Source organism: Zychaea mexicana, assembly GCF_025766255.1.
Source record: "Zychaea mexicana strain RSA 1403 chromosome Unknown BDB00scaffold_20, whole genome shotgun sequence".
NCBI lineage: Eukaryota > Fungi > Mucoromycota > Mucoromycetes > Mucorales > Lichtheimiaceae > Zychaea > Zychaea mexicana.
The window spans coordinates 494,121-516,288 of NW_026516683.1; the positions used below are offsets into that span (position 1 = coordinate 494,121).

The 22,168-nt window shown below is 37.9% G+C and overlaps 3 protein-coding genes across 3 annotated transcripts; all 3 read left to right on the forward strand.

Moving 5' to 3' along the window:
• Nucleotides 1-13,580: 13,580 nt before the first annotated feature.
• Nucleotides 13,581-14,348, forward strand: BDB00DRAFT_870426 (uncharacterized protein; the record flags this gene model as incomplete). The annotated part of the gene is made up of 4 exons (XM_053126698.1): nucleotides 13,581-13,599; nucleotides 13,686-13,843; nucleotides 13,945-14,210; nucleotides 14,282-14,348. 4 exons carry the CDS (start codon nucleotides 13,581-13,583, stop codon nucleotides 14,346-14,348), a joined length of 510 nt encoding a protein of 169 aa, XP_052981841.1.
• Nucleotides 14,349-17,547: 3,199 nt separating this feature from the next.
• On the forward strand, nucleotides 17,548-18,136 carry BDB00DRAFT_760090 (uncharacterized protein; the record flags this gene model as incomplete). The annotated part of the gene is made up of 2 exons (XM_053119187.1): nucleotides 17,548-17,759; nucleotides 17,833-18,136. Coding segments are annotated over 2 exons (516 nt in total), but the record flags the coding sequence as incomplete, so codon positions are not given.
• A 1,392-nt stretch (nucleotides 18,137-19,528) lies between these two features.
• On the forward strand, nucleotides 19,529-20,740 carry BDB00DRAFT_870427 (uncharacterized protein; the record flags this gene model as incomplete). Its single annotated transcript, XM_053126699.1, has 5 exons — nucleotides 19,529-19,603; nucleotides 19,705-19,970; nucleotides 20,042-20,195; nucleotides 20,262-20,394; nucleotides 20,550-20,740. 5 exons carry the CDS (start codon nucleotides 19,529-19,531, stop codon nucleotides 20,738-20,740), a joined length of 819 nt encoding a protein of 272 aa, XP_052981843.1.
• Nucleotides 20,741-22,168: the final 1,428 nt, after the last annotated feature.

Below are 22,168 nucleotides of genomic sequence, written 5' to 3' on the forward strand. Positions count from 1 at the left end.
CTGTCAGACGAAAGATACTCGTGCGTTTCTCCAGGGAAGATACTCAATGCAGCATTATTCAGGGCGCGGACATCGTCATTATAAGGGGCTAAAATAGCACAGCCTGTCATGTAGTCGCGACTGGTGTACTGTTCCTCTAAGTCAGAATAAGCTGCGCGAACTACTGTTGTCAGGCTGGCGGTGATGTCGCTGGATTCTGGAGGCAAGGTGATTGTTGTAGCGTCTGAGCCAGCAATGGATGTACCGGGCTCACGTCCTTCACCCAAACGCAAAAGGTAATCGGCGAATTGCTGAAGTTCACGGGCAATTGCTGGATCAGAGCTTTGTTGAACACGCATATTTTGGGTAAGACGGAGCACGCGGACAATATTGTTGCGGAAAAGGTAGGAGTTAGTCAAAGAAGCATCGAGGATGTCAGGTTTGGTGCCTTTAGTAACTACTGGTAAAGTTTGACGAAAGTCGCCACCAATGACGATAGTCTTTCCACCGAATGGGATACGCTGTAAACGACGATCAGTGACAGCCATGATTTCCTTGAACAGTCGGTCAACTGCCTCGAAAGCAAATTTATGGCACATTGGTGCTTCATCCCAGATGATAAGTTGTGCTTGTCGAAGTATTCGGGCTTGAGGACTTTGAACTCGAATAGAACAGACAGTGTCACTATCGAGATCCAGAGGAAGCCCGAAACGACTATGTGCTGTACGACCGCCACGTAGCAGAGTTGCAGCAATACCGGAAGAAGCAACGGGTATGGCAATTCCATCCTCAGCTCGAACGTTTGCTAACAATGCGTTATAGACAAACGTTTTTCCTGTGCCACCTGGTCCATCAAGGAAAAAAACTCGACCGCGCTCTGGTACTGCTACAGAAGGATTTTGGCTGTCTTGAATTGCTTGGATAATTTGATCGTAGGCATGTGTTTGTGCCTCGTTAAAGTCATCTTCTGCACGCCTTACGACATCACGGAGCTGAACGCGATTATATCGTGTTTCTTGAGCCAAAAGTCTATCGTAAGCGTGCTGGCGATTCTCCTGTTCTGACATTGGTAGCTGTGGCATGTCCGCGAATTCGATCAATGAGCGCCCATACTGAGGTAGCATAGATGCTAATTCCTCTAGTGCGCGTAAATGTGCTGCTGCAACATCGTCATCTAAAAGCTCGACGTGCTGTTGACCGGATGCAAGCTGTACTTGGCGGCGACGATGCTCGAGGAAGTCGGCAGCAATTACATCGATATACCTAATCCACAGCTCGCCAGGTGAAACAATATCACAGAACGCAAGGATAACGGCGAATAGGTCACGAAGCCTTGATGCTGATGTGGTGACTTCAGCAGCCTCAGCAAAGCATCTGTCCCACTCATCGTCATCTTGTAGTAAGCCACGGGCTTGCGCTGCAGCTTTGAAAGTAGGGTATTGTGTTCCTTCAAAGGTACGTATGTCTTCAAAACTGGTAGCACCGCGAACATGCAACAACAATAGGCGCAAGCTATATTTTTCCAAGTCCCGTGGCTGTACAAAGTACATGCGGGATACTGGGGCAATACCACGATTGTGCGCTCTCCCACGACGATACCACCCGCGTTGTCTGTTATGTGTATATGCTGAATATATGTCGACATAAAGGTACTGGCGAGCATCGGGATCACGTCGGTTTAAAGCAAACCAATCTGTCAATGTAGAACTTCTGTTGCGTGCCGAACGTTGCAGATCTCTAACATTCGCGTCTGCATCAAAGTACACTGGCTCCTCTGAAGGCAAATGGATATCCAAGCGCTTGACAGCAGGGAAGTGATCTTGCATATCCTTTTCATAGATACGCCAGCAACTCTCTGCTGCAGAAACATAGCGAACATTGAGGTAAGCTTGGATCTCGTCGTGGACCTCCGGAGCGGATTGTGCGGATTGTGAGGATTGTGCGGCTTGTGTTGTAGTGTTTTGAGCGCCTATAGCGACTTGAGCGCGGTCGGAACCTTTGTAAACGTATTTATATAAATACTTTACAGCCTTGTTGCTTGCGCATATTTCGACGTTTATATGGGCGTTGTACTTAGTGGTGAGGTAGAGATTATACGGAACAACCCACTGATTGCGGACTTGGTAAGTTGTACCATTGATTGTTTTTTCGATCGAGCGATCTGGCATGTTTCTGCGACGATAGGTCAAGTTGCCGTTTTCATCGAAGCGAGTTTCATTAGCGAAAGCTTTTGGGTATCTTTTTGAGCATGAGCCATTAGTCATGCATCGAGCACGCGAATTAAGTTGAGGACCACAGGGTGTGTGAATCATGTTGCGGGTAACTGTGGCATATGCCTGTGGATAACGGTGTGGATCCGGGATTTCAGCCGAAACAATATCATCGACGTCTCCAACGGTGCGTTTTTTCGAATCTTCATGCAATATCAAAATAATGTGTGCATGGGGAAGGCCGCGTTTCTGGAATTCAACAACTTGAACCCACGCAAGAACATTTCCGAGAACATGTCGATCTTTGAGATCTGCCATAATGACTTTAAGCTTTTCTGAAAAAACACGGGCAACCAAATCAGGGCGATCAGATGGCTGCTGACCGTTAGGAGCCAGAGCTTCCCTGATTTCAGGCCACTCAGGATTACATGTTACGGTGATGAAAAGGTCCGGTTTTCCGAAATGGCGGACGATCGCCATTGCATCCTGATAAAGTTGTTGCATATACCTTTTTTTCATGAAAATATTGAATAAGCAATCTGCGATGTTTACTGACTTCACACTCAATCGCTCTAGACCCTACATAAACCCCTACTGAACTTATGTTGTTTGATACTAATAACCTACCGTGGGCTGCCAGTGTGAGAAGAAGGAAGAATAACACGGCGTCCCAAGTTCTGGGCTAGTTCGGTGTTATCATCTCCCACATCTTGCTGAAGTGCATCGGCCATTCCGTTGTACAGCTCAACGCGCAATTGTCTCTGGTTGGTTCGATAATAGTACATACGTCGATGCTCAATCTTCGCATACATATCGACGATGAACTGATGCCAGAGCCGCTCGTATAAATGCAATAGAGATGCATCGCGTTCTTGGATTCGATGGGCATAAAATTGACGAACGGAAACAGTTCCTTGACGACCATGGCGTTGCTCGCCCGGCTCGGCTGGCACATGCTGACGACCACGAAGGGAGATTCCTTCACTCCATCCAGTCTCCCCGTTCGGAAACATTAAAACATAATGAAGAGGGTCGTATAGACTGTTCGTCTCATTTATGCTCTCCATTCTGCCATCATCACGGAACAAAACAACATCGCGGTATGCAGGTTCTTCGCCTGGATTGTCAACAATAAGAACAGCAATTTCATCAGCAGTAGGGGCTGCATATTGTCTACCACGGCGTTGATCCCCCGAGATACGAATATTCAGGTTTACAGCAGGCGTTTCACGTAGACGTTCAGCTGCTGTACGAAACGTTTGTGCATGGCGATTGTGTTGCTGAAGCATTGCATGCAGAGTAACCAACAAAGTGCGATCCAAGCTTGCTTCTGTAATGTTAGGATGAGATTAGAAACACGCTAAATACCCTAGATACTACAGTGTATATATTATCCACCACCCAACCTGGAAAAATTGATTGTCTGATAGCTGCTTGCTCTTGAGGATCGTATATGTAAATCTGAGCAAAGCGGGGAGGATGGCCATTTTGTGGCATAATTGGTGCGATTCTGTGGTACACAGAACCTTGGATTCGAAAACAGTAAGCACCTCCTCTGGAGTTCGTATACTGCTGGTCAATATGATCCACACCAAGAGAAGCAAAAGCAAAAGCACCGTTGTAAAGCCGGATTTGCTCGCGAAATCTCGATGATTCACCATTCGTTCCAGTGAGCAATGAATAAAGAGGTTCAGGCGGACGCGAAGTTGGTGGTAGATCAACAGCCCCGTATCCACAACAAATGCTGTAAGAGTACGTGCCATCTTCATTTCTGCGACGTGCTTCCCAAGGCCACACGCAGGCACCGCAAGAGTAGCATCGAGCACTCATTGCCGGCAAGACATGGCGATGGACATGGTCTGAAGTAGGATCAGCAACCACGTTTTCTCCGGCAGTCAAGTTTTCTTCAAACTGGCTTTGAAAGCCAAGAGGAATGCGATTACGTCTAGCAGGTCTTCCTGCACCACGACCACGGGAAGTTCCGAGATCAATACGACCAACCAAACTTCCATCAGCGCGTACCTGAATACCAAGCAGTCAGTTTCAGTAGAATCCCAATTCTTAAATGTAGCAGCAGAAAAACTCACAATGGCTTCGGAAGTAGTATTATTTTGTTGATGATTTTGGCTCATTTGGAAGTACAATCAACGGAACGACTATGTATACAAAGAAGATTTTTTTTCTGCAGAAACGCGTAGCAACAGGAGCTCGTAGCAAGCAAAAGAGAAAAAAAGAAGCGGATGTTGAAAAACCAAGGCTGAATCCATATAAGGAAGGTAATTTTTGTGGATTGTCTATTATATTATAGATGGATGATTGGTATGTATCTTTTATAATATAACATATAGAATATTAATTTGTTTTTTATATAGATCCTTCTCCTATAAAAGTGTCTCTACAAATGGGAATCGATGATGAAACAGTTACACGATTATATTCAAAAATACGCTTTGCGATAAAAACATGGATCCTTAACAATCAAGAGTTATGGAAAAATGTAATTGGTAGATAAGATGAAATTGTTGAAATCGATGAATGCTGTTTTGGCAAAACAAAAATTACTACTGCAAAACATAAACGATACAGAAAACATATATGGATATTAGGCGGTTATCAAAGAAATTCAAATCTGTTCTTTTTGGTGCCTATTCAAAATCGAAAAATGTCAACATTATTACCAATAATTAGGGATCCGTATCAGAACCGTAGAACCGGAACCAAACCGAACCGAAACCGAGAAAATACGGTTCGGTTCCTGTCAAGAACCGAACCGGAACCGAACCGGTTCTGTATAAGTAGAACCGAAGAACCGAGAGGCAGAAGATTGCAATCAGCGATTTTGGTAATTAGTATAAAGTAGGCTATAATGGAAGTTACGAACAATGTTATTCCGAAAAGACCACGAAGTAGTGTATTTGCAAGCCATACTTTATTGAAAACTTAACAAAACCTGCAAAAGCAGAAGGGAGTAAAAAATAGTAAAGAAGAGAAGAGCAAAAAAATAAAAAAACACTTCTTCTGACAGCAGCTTGCTTTCTCCGCCCATGACGCACATCATTACTTGTTCCTCTACTTTGCTACCCACAATGCCTTTTTCTCCATGACGTACTACTTTACTAGATTTATCATGGCTTCTCGATCAGTTTTATCAAGTTTGTACATTCCGTTTGAGATTGCGCATTCTGGGGCTCATAACAGAATTATCTTACCCATTCACCCTTTGCCTTTTATGAGACACTATACACTATACACACGTAGAGACACAGCAGCTGTATGTACTGCCAGTTGTGGTTCAATTCCTCCAATGTTACGATAACATATTGTACTAGTAATACTAAGTCGCTCTAAGTAAGTACTATAAGCTCCACTTTTTTTTGTAAAAACTGTGCTTCAATCTTTTAACCATGCAATGACCCACATCGTATGAGAATGTTTACATTCTGTTTCTCTTATTCATTTTGAGATCGCTGTTCAATGTACAATAATAAACTATTCTTTTTTTACTGCAGTATTCAAGTATACCGCGACATTTGAACACACACATCAGCTTTCATTTAAAGATACCGAATCTTGCCTTTTTTATATACATGATGGGTTCGGTTCTTCGGTTCGGTTCTTCGGTTCTACGGTTCTCGTCGGTTCTAGTCGGTTCGGTTCTTGCTTTAGACGGTTCGGTTCGGTTCCCTTTAAGAACTGAACCGAACCGAACCGTGCGGATCCCTACCAATAATCAAGGATCAAGTTTATCAAGGAACAACTATAATCACTGATGGTTTACGATCTTATACAAGCTTAAATAATATGGGATATATTCATAAAGCAGTTGATCATTCAAAATATTTTATGGGTCCAAATGATTCAACAATACATACTAATAGTATAGAAGGTTTTTGGATGCATTTAAGAAAACATATGCCCAATATAAAAAAAGATTCTGAGCTATATACATTGTATTTTTTAGATTATGCTTTTAGAAAAAGATATCATCATAATTTGTTTGAAATGTTAAAAACAGTTATTATGTATTACGAGCCTTTGTCGCCTTCGGACCTTGGGATTGAGCCCCTCCGCTTCGCTACGTGTCAATCCCTAAGGTGCTTCGGCTCGGCGGCTCGCTGGGGCTTCCCCCAGACCCCCTTTGTTGGGGGGCAAGCCCCCCAAACCCCCCGTAGCGGCCGCGTTCAAGGCTGTATCAGTGTTTTGCCGTTTGATCCTTTATCAATTCTTGCGATGTGACTAAACCCGAACCATTTACCTACCCCGATCGCCCTAAACACTATAATTCTAACAGACTAAACCCTAAACCTAAAGCTACTGAAATGACTGGATTGAATTTAGAATATAGAAAAAGTAAGTGGTTGTATCTATTAAGCTGTAACTGTTGTTAATGCTTCTCTGTGCACAATGTTTAAGGTCGAATGTGATGCTTGCGATGTTGGTGGGTCGGAAGGAAGTAGAAAAACTGTGAGAGAGTTGGGAGTGCGGACGCGGGATAATGCCACATATAGTTGGCCATGTGCGAAAGCTGGCTTAAACAGGCACAGCATTGCTCTATTGAGGGTTTGACCTTGCGACTTGTTGATAGTCATTGCGAAGGCTGGGACCACAGGGAACTGATGGCGGCAGAGTTTAAATGGGAGATCATTTTCTTTCGAGTATAGACTGATGCGTGGAATATAGACGATATCACCTAGTCAACAAATAGAATGTGTTGATAAGCTAGGTATAAAATCGATCCAGAAGTAGGTAATTGTATATACCTGCAAAGTCGCCTTGAGCAATTTCTGCTTCAATAACGTGTGGTAAGAGATTTCGACATATTAACCGCGTTCCATTGCATAGGCCCTTTTGAGGATTGATGTTGCGTAGAAGCATTATTGGCTGGTGTCGTTTTAAAGAAAGTTGATGAGGAGGATAGCTATTGAGAGTGATGGTGTGAAGGTATTCTGGTGGATGAGTGGCTTCAAATGCCTCGGAGTCGACAATCTTATCAGAAGATAGATATTCGTGCGTTTCTCCAGGAAAAATTGATAATGCTACATCGTTAAGAGAGCGAATATCGTCGTTGTATGGTGCTAATATGGCACGGCTGGTCATGTAATCGCGGTCAGTGTAATTTGTATCCAAATCAGGGTAGGCGGAGCGAACTACAGAGGCGAGACTGGAAGTGACAACGCATGATTCGGAGGGCAGGCTTATTGTCACTGCATCGGATTCGGGAATTGCGGTACCTGGCTCGCGTCCTTCACCAACACGTAAAAGATATTCAGCAAATTGCTGCAGTTGAGTGGCCGTCGTTGGATCAGGACTTTGCTGGACGCGCATGTTTTCGGTGAGTCGAAGCACACGGACAATGTTGTTGACAAAGAGGTAGGATTTGATCAAGGAAGCATCGATAATATCAGCCTTGTTGCCATTGGGAACTATAGGCAGTGTTTGTCTAAAGTCACCGCCAATGACAACAGTTTTTCCTCCAAAAGGAATGCGTTCCAAGCGACGATCAGTAACACCCATGATCTCTCTTAAAAGTCGATCAACTGTCTCGAAACCGAATCTGTGGCACATTGGTGCTTCATCCCAGATGATGAGCTTGGCCTGTCTAAGTATCTGTGCTTGTGGACTGCGGATCTGAACCGTGCTGATGGTATTGGCAGCCAAATCCAAAGGAAGCCCAAAACGACTATGTGCTGTACGACCACCTTGCAGCAACGTTGCAGCAATACCGGAAGAGGCGACAGGAATGGCAATTTCGCCATCCGATCTAACTTTTGCCAGTAAAGCGCTGTAAACGAACGTCTTTCCGGTGCCACCTGGTCCATCCAGAAAAAAAACTCGACCTTGCTCTGGCGTTACTGCTTCTGGATCTTCACCTTCTTCAATGGATTGTAGAACAGCGTTGTAAGCATCTCTCTGAGCATCATTGAAACTATCTTGAGAGCGCTGTACTATGCCTCGCAGTTGAACGCGATTATACCGTGTTTCTTGCTGTATGAGGCGGTCGTAGGTGTGTTGGTGATTTCCCTCCTGTAAGGCAGGCAATTGCGGCATGTCAGTAAATTCGATCAAGGAGCGGCCGTACTGGGGAAGCAATGCTGCTAATTCCTCCAAGGCTCGTAATCTTGCTGCAGTAATATCCTCCTCTAAAAGCTCCACATGCTGCTGGCCATTTTCAGCCTGTAATTGGCGACGTCGATTCTCGAGGAAATCAGCAGCAATATCGTCAGCATATCTTTCCCAAAGCTCGCCAGGCGTCAGGATATCGCAGAATGCCAGGATGACGGCGAAGAGATCACGGAGCCGTGACGCGGATGTGGTGACCTCAACGGCTTCTAAAAACACCTATTCCACTCTTCGTCGTCTTGTAACAATCCGCGTGCCTGTGCAGCAGCCTTAAACGTGGGATATACTGTGCCTTCAAAAGTGCGGATATCCTCAAAACTGGTGGCGCCCGGAACGTGCAACAACAATAGCCTCAAGCTATATTTCTCCAGGTCGCGTGGCTGTACAAAGTACAATCGAGAGACTGGTGCCACACCACGGTTATGCATTCGTCCACGGCGATACCATCCACGTTGTCTGCTGTGCGTATATGCCGAGTAGATGTCGACATATAAGTATTGTCGTGCGTCAGGGTCGCGCTGGTTCAACACAAACCAATCTACCAACGTCGAGCTCCGGTTGCGTGCTGCGCGTTGCAAGTTTCGAACATCGGCATCAGCTTCAAAGTACACGTTCTCTTCTGATGGCAAATGGATATCTAAGCGCTTTACTGCTGGAAAATGACTCTGCATATCCTTCTCGAAAATGCGCCAACAACTTTCTGCTGCCGATACGTATCGTACATTCAAAAATGCATCAATCTCATGAACGTTTTCTTCATTTGCTTGCGTCACTGTCGCTGCACTTTGGGTGCCTACTGTCACCTCGGCACGGTCGGACCCTTTGTAAACGTACTTGTATAGGTACTTTACAGCTCGGTTGCTGGAGCAAATTTCGACGTTGATATGGGCGTTGTACTTTGTTGTAAGATATAAGTTGTACGGAACGACCCATCCATTTCCGACATTGTATGTTGTGCGGTTGACAATTCTTTCGATTGTGCGATCAGGCATATCACGTCGACGATATGTTATATTGCCGTTTTCATCGAATCGAGTTTCATTGGCGAATGGTTTGGGAAATCGTTTTGAGCATGATCCATTACTCATACAGATGGCGCGTGGATTGAGTAAAGAGCCACAGGGAGTATGGATCATATTGCGTGTGACAGTGGCATATGCCTGTGGATAGCGCTGGGGGTCTGGAATTTCAGCAGAAACGATGTTGTCGACATCCTCAACAGTGCGTATTTTGGAGTCATCGTGCATAATCAAAACAATGTGGGCATGTGGCAAGCCGCGCTTTTGGAATTCAATTACTTGAACCCATGCGACAACATTGCCGAGCACGTTATGATCTTTGAGATCTGCCATTATTAGCTTGATCTTTTCAGAAAAAACACGGGCAATCAAGTCAGGGCGATCAGATGGCTGCTGTCCATTAGAGGCCAAGGCTTCTCTTATTTCCGGCCACTCTGGGTTGCACGTAACAGTTATAAAAAGATCCGGCTTTCCAAAATGTCGCACAATAGCCATTGCATCCTGATACAGCTGATGCATATAACTTTATAAAGAAACAGAACAGAAAAAGATAACAGAGATTGATGTAAGCAATTTCATGTATAGTAACATTTTATTTTATTTTCACCATAACAAACTCTCCACAGCAAAACGCTAGCTGATTGTAATTCTAAACGATCCCAGGCACGATACTCATGTTGCTATCTTAAAGAATAACTTACCGAGGACTGCCAGTATGAGAAGATGGAAGGATAACACGACGACCCAAATTTCGAGCCAGCTCGTTATTATCTTCTCCTACATCTTGCTGGAGCGCATCAGCCATACCACTGTAAAGTTCCACGCGTAGCTGTCTTTGATGGCTGCGATAGTAATGCATACGACGGTGCTCAATCTTTGCGTACATATCGACAATGTACTGGTGCCAAAGTCGCCCATATAGATGCGCAAGAGACTCGCCACGTTCTTGGATGCGGTAGGCGTAAAATTGACGAACCGAGACAGTACCCTGACGACCATGACGCTCCCGACCTGGCTCAGCTTGAGCATGCTGATGTCCACGAAGAGGAATTCCTTCACTCCATCCATTTTCTGCATTTGGGAACATAAGGACATAATGCAGTGGATCATACAAACTACTTGTCTCATTAATCCTTTGCATCCCTCCATCACGGCGAAAGAGAACAACATCACGATAGGTAGCATCTTCGCCTGGATTGTCAACAATCAGTACAGCTATTTCGTCAGCAGTAGGAGCTGCATACTGTCTTCCGCGGCGCTGGCTCCCAGAGATGCGTATCCCCAAGTTGACACCTGGTGCACCGCGCAAACGCTCAGCTGCCGTCCGAAAGGTCTGAACATGCTGATTATTTTCATCAAGCATAGCCTGCAAATCAAGCAACAATGCACGATCCAGGTTTCCATCTAATACATTGCCGAAAAAGTCATATAAGACCGTTCGTTATAAATTGTGTTTACTAATGCTAACCTGGAAAGACTGTCTGTCTGATTGCTGCCTGCTCTTGAGGATCATATATGTAGATTTGAGCAAAGCGGGGCGGACGACCATCTTGAGGAACAATGGAACTGATTCTGTGGTAAACAGTGCCTTGGATACGAAAAGAGTTTGCTCCGCCTCTAGCATTGGTATAATTTTGGTCGAGACGATCCACACCAAGGGAAGCAAATGCAAAAGTACCATTGTATAGGCGGATCTGTTCACGAAACGTTGACGATTCCTCATCTGTACCAATGAGCAGAGAGCGCAGTGGCTCTGGTGGACGCAGAACAGGTGGAAGTTCAACAACCCCATAGCCACAGCAAATTGAATAGCAATACGTGCCATCAACATTCTGTCGACGGGTTTCCCAAGACCAAACCCGAGCACCGCATGCACTGCATGTTGCGTTCATTGGTGGCAACACATGACGGTGAGCGTGAGGAGATGCAGCGTCCTCAACAATATCCTGCCCAGCAATAGTTGTTTCCTCGAATTGGTCCTGATATCCAAGTGGCCTAGTAGCAGTCCTTTCTAGACGGGGTCTGCCTGCACCACGACGACGTGTTCTGGGCCTGCCAAAGCCTTCACGCAAATCAATAGTAGCAAATAAATTGCCAGAGGCATCTTCTTGATGCTAAAGTATCATTATATAATGTTCAGTATCATGAATCAGCTTCACGGCGTTTACGATATCCAGTGGTCTCAATAACTCACAGTGTTGGTAGGAGCAGTGATAGTTTGTCCTTGCGGTGTGGTTTCAGCAGCGTTGTTACTCATTGAAGAAAGAATGCAAAAATAATCTCCTCTCATTCTAGCTATCAAGATGACAGTAAAGTGATCATGTCATCTTTTTCCTAAAGTAGATGTGGTGCTACATTGCCAGGGTATTTATGCTCTATATATCCGAGTGAGCTTTCTTTTGTGCACTCCGAACAGAGTGAGGGCAAATATATCTTATCCGATCTGACAACTTTCTTCTTTCAAACTTCCCATCATGCCCAACACTCGAAGTACTCAGCCCAATCATCAGACAGAAGGTTTGGAGCAAATGCTCTATCGAAAGCGCAAAAGCAAAGTGCTAGCAGAAATGCAAAGCGTCAGGTACTCTAAGAAACCACGTTTTTATAATAACTCATATATAGCGCGTTAGTTAACTTTGCTTTCAAAAACAGAAAAACAGCGATGATGAGTTTGAGTTGACTCAGGAGGATATCTAGCTCATGGAAGCTTGTGAGCATTTGCTTGGTAACTTAATCCTATTTGCTAAGATATATATGTATGCATGAACTCATTCAAGGATTAGATCTCCAGTCCTCACAGAGACAGCTTGAACAGGCAGACTCGCAAATAGACACTATCCCGTCAGATCTTCCTTCTGTACCTTCGCCAGCAGTGTCTTCGCCTCTGCTTTTGATAGAGGAATACCAATCGGTGTCTCCTCCACCACTGTCCCCTGTGCCCTCTCTTGAGGAAGGAATTCAGAAACTGAATTTGCCGCCTGCCCATCGTACGCCACTTAGTTCACCATCGCGTTCTGTAAACCATCCTAATGGCACCACCTCTCGAGGTGTACAGTGCGAATTATTAAAATAAATTGCAAACTGTTCACATGTAACAAAGACCCAAGCTGTGTAATGATTTAAAAATTGATCGCGTGAAGAGGAAGGGGGACGGAAAGCTCTGCTCGCTGTTCGGAGACAAACCACTGCTAAAAATCGATTCCAAAAAAGGAAGGACTTTCATTATTAATTTTTGAAGATTGTCTATTATACTAGAGATAATGAAAATCAAACGAAAATCCAAGATCAATAAAAATACTCTTTATTCTATCAAATATTATATCCACATTTTTTAATTTATTGGTATTATTTTCACTTAATAGTTTCTTTTCATACATTAATATATTGTATAACAATTGTAAACAATATTCATCTCTTTGAAAATTTTTATTAATGTTATTGCTATCATTATCTTCTTTATCATCATCTGAATTGCTATCATCTGAATTATGATTATCTGAATTATTATTATTTGAATTACCATCATCTGTATAATAACCATCTCTAAACAATGTTCACAATATGTTCTATTACTATCTTCTTTTATATAGCATCCATTGTATTCAAAATTTCTACATTTATTATATCTTTTCTTTTTAGTATTACTAATATCAGGAGTACTAAGATTTGAAAGACTTTGTTTATTACTATCATTGTTATTATCTTCTATTTCACTATTATCTGTTAATAGCTCATTAATATTTTTTTCTCTATTATAATTCTCATTACTTACTAATACATCATTACCTTTTAATGAACTATCATCTGTAACAGATGGTGTTGATAAATTTTTTGTTTTATTATTATTGTATTTTTTTCTTTTACTTCCTCTTCTTTTTGTTATTTTATAATATTCTTGATATTTTTCTTCTTGTTGACCATTTTCATTATTATATGATATTTCAAAATCAATTTGTTTATTTTTTTCATCATATAGAAAATTAACATTTTTAATATTGTTTTCAATCATAAAATTAATTATAATTGATCTTTTTATTTTTGATGTAAATTTTTTATGTGTCTCTTCCATTTTGATATTAGTTTTATATATATTATAAAATTCATTTTTTAAAAAAAATATTATGCAAATTTAGATAAAATTTAAATATCATCGCTCTTTTAAAATTACCATTTGCCGCTTCTTGCCCAAATTGTTACTGGGAAACTAGGAGCAGGTGTAAAGTTGTTTTAAAACATTAGGTCTTTTGTTGCCATGGATACTATTGACGAAGGTAAAGAGTAATAATAACAATGGATCTGAATGAGAATACAACAATGGCCACTAAAATGTTATAATCCATGTTACAAAAAGTTATAGAGCAATATGTTCTTGACCAAGCAAATCACCCTTTGAAGTTGGACGAGTTCATCAAGAGCAAACGTCGGTTCATCGCGTCAATAATGGATCTCAGTGAGAATTATAAAGACTTGTGGTCTGCGCGTTTTGCAAAGATTGTCCGCAAACATAACTTGACTGTAGTGGGTACTTAAATATATATGACACAAAAAAGAGCAGTTTAATACATGTTTCAAAAGTTCACCGTTATTCATTTTTTATATATTTGGCAAATTGTTAGGCTAAATCCCAGGTTGACTGGGGTGTGCTGACCATAGCATTTTTCGAACATTTATCCAAAAACCAATCGGCAACCCCTTCAGAAGCATCATCAACAAAAAATACCACCACCACCAATAATACCACCCCGAAACTAAAAGAAGGCGACTATAAGAAGTTTGACGCGATGTACCAAAGTCTCAATCGTAACACCTTTTGGACACTTAGTACTGGGACGGTGGTGGAAGATAAAGTTAAGGAGCTTGCCATGAAACTGTCCAACGAACAGTAAGTATTTGTTCTTGATTGTTTTACCCTTCCTCTCCTTCTCTCGTACTTAATTTTTTGTTCTTTTCTAGAGGGCTTATCGAAACGGACCTATACAAGATTTTGTTTGCTGAGTTTAAATTATCGTCTATTTTTTAAAAATCGAAAAAACAAATTTTTTTTTCTATTATAAAAATAATTACCTATATATTCAACTGCTTGATATTATTACAAAAATATACAATGGTTATACTTAATACAGAAATTCTCGTTTGTAAAAAACCAATTACCAATTCCATTAAAGATATAAATCTAGGAAAAATAATAAGAAATCTACTTAACTAAGTTACTTACTATTAAAGCTAAAAAAAAGGTGATTAACTTTTTAAATACGTAGGGGAGAGTACGCCATTTTTTATTTTAATTAGTTTTATCTTTCATATACTCATTAATAATATCTTTTGTATTAAATTCTGACTGTTTTACCCAAGTATTATCTTCATTACTATATCCTAACCATTTAACATAAAATAAATATTTACCATTATTATCTATCATATGATCTACTATTTTTTCCACTTCATATATATTACCACCTGATTTATTTTTAATTTGATTACGTCTTCTTTTTTTAGATACTTCTTTTAAATTATCAATAGTTTCAACATTTATATCCTTATCTTCCATATCAATATCCTCTATATTAAGGTCTAAAATTTTAGATTGTAGTTCTAACATTTCATTATATTCTTTTTTCACTTTTTGCTCATTACTAAAAACTAAATTTATTTTATTTATTTTAGATGGGAATTCAAACCTATTTCCGTACCAAAGTTTATGATGTGGTTTAATTTCTATATTATAATTTTCACAATAATTATGTATATTTTTTAATAAACATGCAATACGAAATTGCAAATTATAGTACTTTTTATCTGACATTTGAATGGCAGATTTATTATTATTAAATCTATTAAATTTTGAAGCTAGAACAGAAAATTGACTTTCTATTTCAGATCTAAAAGACCCAAATTTACTATTAAAGCTTAATTCTGATACAGTTAATTTATTATTAATTTCTTTTCTAATTGGATATACAAAATTTTTACTATCAAAATCATATCCATATTCATTTGCATTTTCAATAAATTTTTCAACATATAAATTATAACCTCCATCCATAGCTAAAACATCTAATTTATTAATATCTTTATATAATTTCATATTTAAAAACATAGTACCATCATTACCTTGGGCACATTTTTCACTATTTGATATAAATAATATACTTTTATTAACATCTACTACAATTTGAGTTCTTAAACCAGGACCTTTTAATTTATAAGAATACAATTTACTTTTATTTTCACTTGGGTTATAATACTTTATTTTACTATCATGACCATCAATATATAGCGTTACATTTTCAAAACCTTCTGGATTATATAATTTAGCTGATAATATTCTAATTTTTATATTTGAAAATAAGTTTTCTAAATCTGATTTTACTTTTTTATTTAAATTCGTATAATTATTTATCCAAAAATCTTTATATAAATCATAAAAGGTAGTATATGGAATAATATTTTGCATTTCCGGACCACTTCTACCAGAAACAATATGATATAATAAAATTAGTCCCTTTTCTATTTCTCTATATGGTCCTGGATATTCTTTATTAGTATATAAAATAGTTAAAAAATAATAAACAGGAATATACCCTATTTTTTCTAATAATTCATTTTTAATTTCTTTCATAATTTCATTATCTTTTACATCTTTTATTTTTGTACGATGATTATATCTATTTCTAATCTCAGGCCAAGGTTCATCTAAAAATTTCCATTTATTTAATACTAATTTCTCAATTTCATCTTTTAATTTATTTTTTAATTCTATATTAACACTATTATCAATATCCATTTTATATAAATAGAATATTCAATTTTTTTAATTTTTAAATATTTTCATATTATAAACAATGGTTAATTATCCAAAATCCAAGTGATGTCGATTTATCCCCTGCAAGTTATCTGGAGAGGACAAATCGGTTTAGTACTATAGAAGTTATTATCCGAACTTCTTTGATTATCGCCTGAATTTAAATTATCGCAAAAATAAAAATTGAATTTTCATTTAATATAAAAGATAATTCCATTAAAGTTTAATAAAAAATATATTATTATTTAATTTCAATATGGTCCTTCTAAATGAAGATATTCTTATATGTAAATCTTCTATGCAATGTTCTATAAAAAATATTATGGAGCAAGTATTTCAAAAATATTTTGAAGATGAAGGTTTATGTGAGCAAATAGAAAATAAAAAAATAATTATGAAAAAAATTATAAAAGAAAAAACCGAAGAGATAAAAACAAATATTTTTTGGTATCTGAATACCTCATCAACAATATGTACGTTTATCCATAAAAGAGGAAAACGAAAAGGTTATATGTGTTGCCGGAAAATAAGAACAAACCTTAATAATGACAAACAAGACTATCTTTGTGCCTCACATTCACTAAACCATAAGCCTAAAAAAAGAAAACAAAAAAAAATAAAAGGTTCATTTGAACATCATAAGGTTCAACAAAATATTAATATTTTGCCTGATGAACCTTTAAATACAATAAAAAAAAGTAAAAAAAGTAAAAAAAGGAGAAAAGAAAAGATTAAAATAATTTTAGGAAATCCATCATTTTTATTATTTTTTGATATTTTATAATTATAACAAAAATTATGAAAAAAAAAAACAAAAGATAATGTTATTATCTTTCATAGGTAGAGTATCTTATTTATTCTATTTCAATAATATAATTATAAAAATTCAATTATGTTTCATAAAGGATATTACCTAAATTTAAGTTTGAAGACATTTTTATGCCATTTCATAAAATTTTTAAAAATAATGAATATCATATTTCTGATTACATATTTTTTATTGAAAACATAAATGGCTTTTATTATAAATTATAACCTTAAAATAATATTGAAAATTAATTAATATAAATGATGTTTAAATATCGAAAATTATTATGATGAATATTCAATTTTTTTAATTTTTAAATATTTTCATATTATAAACAATGGTTAATTATCCAAAATCCAAGTGATGTCGATTTATCCCCCTAGCCCTAGTCATTCAATGATTTTAGACACTTCTGATCCAGTCTGGCTCGAGTATTTCACTAAGAGTGAATTGAAAGAAATAGAGGATGAAAAAAAAGTAACACTCTCAGAATTACCTAAAAGCATGCAAACATATTTAGATTGCTACAACGGCTTGGTAGGTTTCTTGTTTCTTTTTTTTTTTTTTGCTTTAAGACATATATAACATTTTTTATTGCAACAATAGTAAACATTGGATGAACTCTGGAACGAACATACGAAACATAGCCTCCACCCAATTCGTGATGCAGACCTTTACTGGGTTCATTCATCAGTGAGGAATGTGTTGGAGATCTTGATGCATGGCCTGCACAAAAAATGTAAGACCGAAGCTGATTATATGAAGAGAGCATGGTCAATAATTGACTGTTGTTTCGACAATGGAGACCTTGATGTTATTTCGTATGTATCTGGTGGTAAACATTGTGTATGGATTATTATGATAAATTAACTTGTCTGTTTATATTCTAATTAGCGGAGAATATGTCTCTAAAGCCTCTTCAACCCGAGTTAATCTCGATCGCTCCCTTGCTGCCTTATCTAGAAGAAAAATCGGTACAAAAACCGACATTCTTTTCACCACGGAATATTTGGAATTCGGCACTGTGGAAGCAGGAAAAATATCCGATGTCAACAGCACAAAAACACTATATGAAGCAGGCATGAAGCTGCCAAAAAACTTGAAAGATATGCTGTATGATCTTGTTCAGGAGTGTCCGTCGCAACTCATAAATATAAAGACATGTGGTATCATCATTTCTGGTATGTTAATTTACTAATTTGCAATATACTACAATTATTCTTTGTCCATCCAGTCCACTAATTCGCTTCCTCTTGCCAAAAGTAATTACTAGCATGATTGCAGTTAGCTTTCTATAGATATAATTGAGTTCAATACAAGCTAATAGTTTAGATTAAGTATAGAATATAGGGTTAATTAAAACTTAGAAAATATAGTTACTGACAAAAATTTATTTTGCATATTTTTTATTTTTAAAACTGAATTTTAATATACTAAAAAATAAAATATTAAAATACTAAAAAATAAAATATTAAAAAGGGAGCATATATAAACATCTCTAATTATAAGAAAAAAAAGAAAGTAATAAATGAAGATAAAAATAATAAAATAGAAATAATTGAAGCAAAAGAATATAATATAAAAACTAGAGAAACATTTTCTGACTATAATGTAACAAGTATAAAAGAATTATATTTTGCTTTAGAATATTATAATAAAATTTCTCTTGATGAAAATAAAAACTATAAGTATATGGATGAATAAGATCATCTTTTATTAAAGTATGAAAATTTAGAATATAAAATAAGAAAGATTAAGTTAAAATATATTAAAAGTAAGTAGTAATTATTATTATAATTGATAGATTTTAAAACTTTATTTTTTATTTGTTTTTTTCTAACTATATTATATCTTGAAATATATTATACAGGATTTTTCATCTCCTAGTGGACGTTTGAACTTTTATTTAGGCAGAGGGGATTTAATTTTAGGCAGAGTGGACATGAATGTTAATCTAAGTGGACATGAATAAAAGTTAATCTGGACATGAATAATAATTGATCTGGACATGAATGAAAATCGAGCTGGATATGAATGAAAATTAGGCTGGACATGAATGAAAATCGATCTAGACATAAATGAAAATCAAGCTGGACATGAATAAAGATCGATCTAGACATGAATATAAAACGATCTGGACATGAATATAAATCGACCTGGACATGAATATAAATCGATCTAGACATGAGTAAAATCAACCTGGACAAAATAAAAATCAATCTATACATAAATGAAAATCATTCTGGACAAGAATAATAATCAATCTAAACATGAATAATAGACAACCTGGACATAATAACAGTCAACCTGGACATAGTTTTAGTCAACTAAGACATAATAAAAGTTGAAGTAGATAATATATTAAGTGTAGCAGAGCAGAATATTTGAGTACTTAAGATTTTCAATTCAAGTCAAGACATAATAGAAGTTAAGCAGTACAAAGCCAATATCAAGGAACACGACAATGGCCACTAAAATGTTATAATCTATGTTACAAAAAGTTATAGAGCAATATGTTCTTGACTAAGCAAATCACCCTTTGAAGTTGGACGAGCTCATCAAGAGCAAACGTCAGTTCATCGCGTCAATAATGGATCTCAGTGAGAATTATAAAGACTTGTGGTCTGCGCGTTTTGCAAAGATTGTCCGCAAACATAACTTGACTGTAGTGGGTACTTAAATATATATGACACAAAAAAGAGCAGTTTAATACATGTTTCAAAAGTTCACCGTTATTCATTTTTTATATATTTGGCAAATTGTTAGGCTAAATCCCAGGTTGACTGGGGTGTGCTGACCACAGCATTTTTCGAACATTTATCCAAAAACCAATCGGCAACCCCTTCAGAAGCATCATCAACAAAAAATACCACCACCACCAATAATACCACCCCGAAACTAAAAGAAGGCGACTATAAGAAGTTTGACGCGATGTACCAAAGTCTCAATCGCAACACCTTTTGGACACTTAGTACTGGGACGGTGGTGGAAGATAAAGTTAAGGAGCTTGCCATGAAACTGTCCAACGAACAGTAAGTATTTGTTCTTGATTGTTTTACCCTTCCTCTCCTTCTCTCATACTTGATTTTTTGTTCTTTTCTAGCCCTAGTCATTCAATGATTTTAGACACTTCTGATCCAGTCTGGCTCGAGTATTTCACTAAGAGTGAATTGAAAGAAATAGAGGATGAAAAAAAAGTAACACTCTCAGAATTACCTAAAAGCATGCAAACATATTTGGATTGCTACAACGGCTTGGTAGGTTTCTTGTTTCTTTTTTTTTTTGCTTTAAGACATGTATAACATTTTTTATTGCAACAATAGAAAACATTGGATGAACTCTGGAACGAACATACGAAACATAGCCTCCACCCAATTCGTGATGCAGACCTTTACTGGGTTCATTCATCAGTGAGGAATGTGTTGGAGATCTTGATGCATGGCCTGCACAAAAAATGTAAGACCGAAGCTGATTATATGAAGAGAGCATAGTCAATAATTGACTGTTGTTTCGACAATGGAGACCTTGATGTTATTTCGTATATATCTGGTGGTAAACATTGCGTATGGATTATTATGATAAATTAACTTGTCTGTTTATATTCTGATTAGCGGAGAATATGTCTCTAAAGCCTCTTCAACCCGAGTTAATCTCGATCGCTCCCTTGCTGCATTATCCAGACGAAAAATCGGTACAAAAACCGACATTCTTTTCACCACGGAATATTTGTTATTCGGCACTGTGGAAGCAGGAAAAATATCCGATGTCAACAGCACAAAAACACTATATGAAGCAGGCATGAAGCTGCCAAAGAACTTGAAAGATATGCTGTATGATCTTGTTCAGGAGTGTCCGTCGCAACTCATAAGTACAAAGACATGTGGTATCATCATTTCTGGTGAGTTAATTTACTAATTTGCAATACACTACAATTATTCTTCGTCCATCCAGTCCACTAATTCGACTGACTGCTAGGTTTAAATATGCTTCCTATCGTTATGGATTGTCCTTGTGGTTGTGTCTCAAGCATCAATCGTCCAGCTCGGTTTTATCATTATCTATCGACTGCATCCGATTTTCTGAAGAACATCAAGTCCATCATCCGAGTCATTTACCATACAAAAAAGGGAATTACTACGCGCACGACAAAAATTGACCTCGCGCACGACATTTTTTTTGGTAGTTTAGTATTCCGCAGTTGTCGTGTGCACCGTCTCTTGCACAGCCTGAAAGACCCGCGCACGACAAAATCTGATCTCGCGCAACGACAATTTTTTTTGGCAGTTGTCGTGCGCACGGTCTCTCGCACAGTTTGAAAGACCCTGCGCACGACAGAACTATGATGATATATGCCGAGTAACTAGAACATTAACATACCGTGTATCCAAATGGCAAGTAAACAACTTTGTGCCAACATAAGTATTATAATATAGTGAAGCACAAGCGAGACAATTTCTTAGTCAACACAAAAAGACGTAGCCAAGACCATAGAAAAGTGGGTAGACGGTGCACCAAGTGTTTTCACCAATTTAATATCAATGACGATGGTATTGGCTGCAAAGACATATCCTGTGTTTCGTGTTCCAAAACTTGCCAGAGCTAGGGCTGTCATGTAATTCTATTCAAATAAAATTATTTTTGACGATCAGTGTAATATTCGACGTATATATAACGAAAGATGATAATAATGTGTCAACCAAATTGTTGAATATTTGGAGGGCGAAGAACAAGAACAATTAAATCCGGAGACAAGGCACAAGAGCTTAAATATGAGACAAGAAGAACATAAATCGTCGAGTACGTTGAGGTAAACGACAACTGCCAAAAAAAATTGTCGTTGCACGAGATCAGATTTTGTCGTGCGCGGGTCTTTCAGGCTGTGCAAGAGACGGTGCACACGACAACTGCGGAATACTAAACTACCAAAAAAAATGTCGTGCGCGAGGTCAATTTTTGTCGTGCGCGTAGTAATTCCCTACAAAAAAAACAATGACTGACGTGTATGATTTATTGAGCGAGACTGAAGATGAAAATGAATATGGTTCTCAGCGACCTATTCTTCTACTGCCATCATTCATCCCAATAACAACAAAATCCGGAAAAAAAAAGAAAGACATCTAGTACCGAATCAGAAGCAGTACCAATTTAATATCCTATCATTGTTGTTTCTAGTGTTGGTATCTATTGCCTAGCTTACTTTTTTGTTCTGTAGCAATTTGTTTCACCTGCA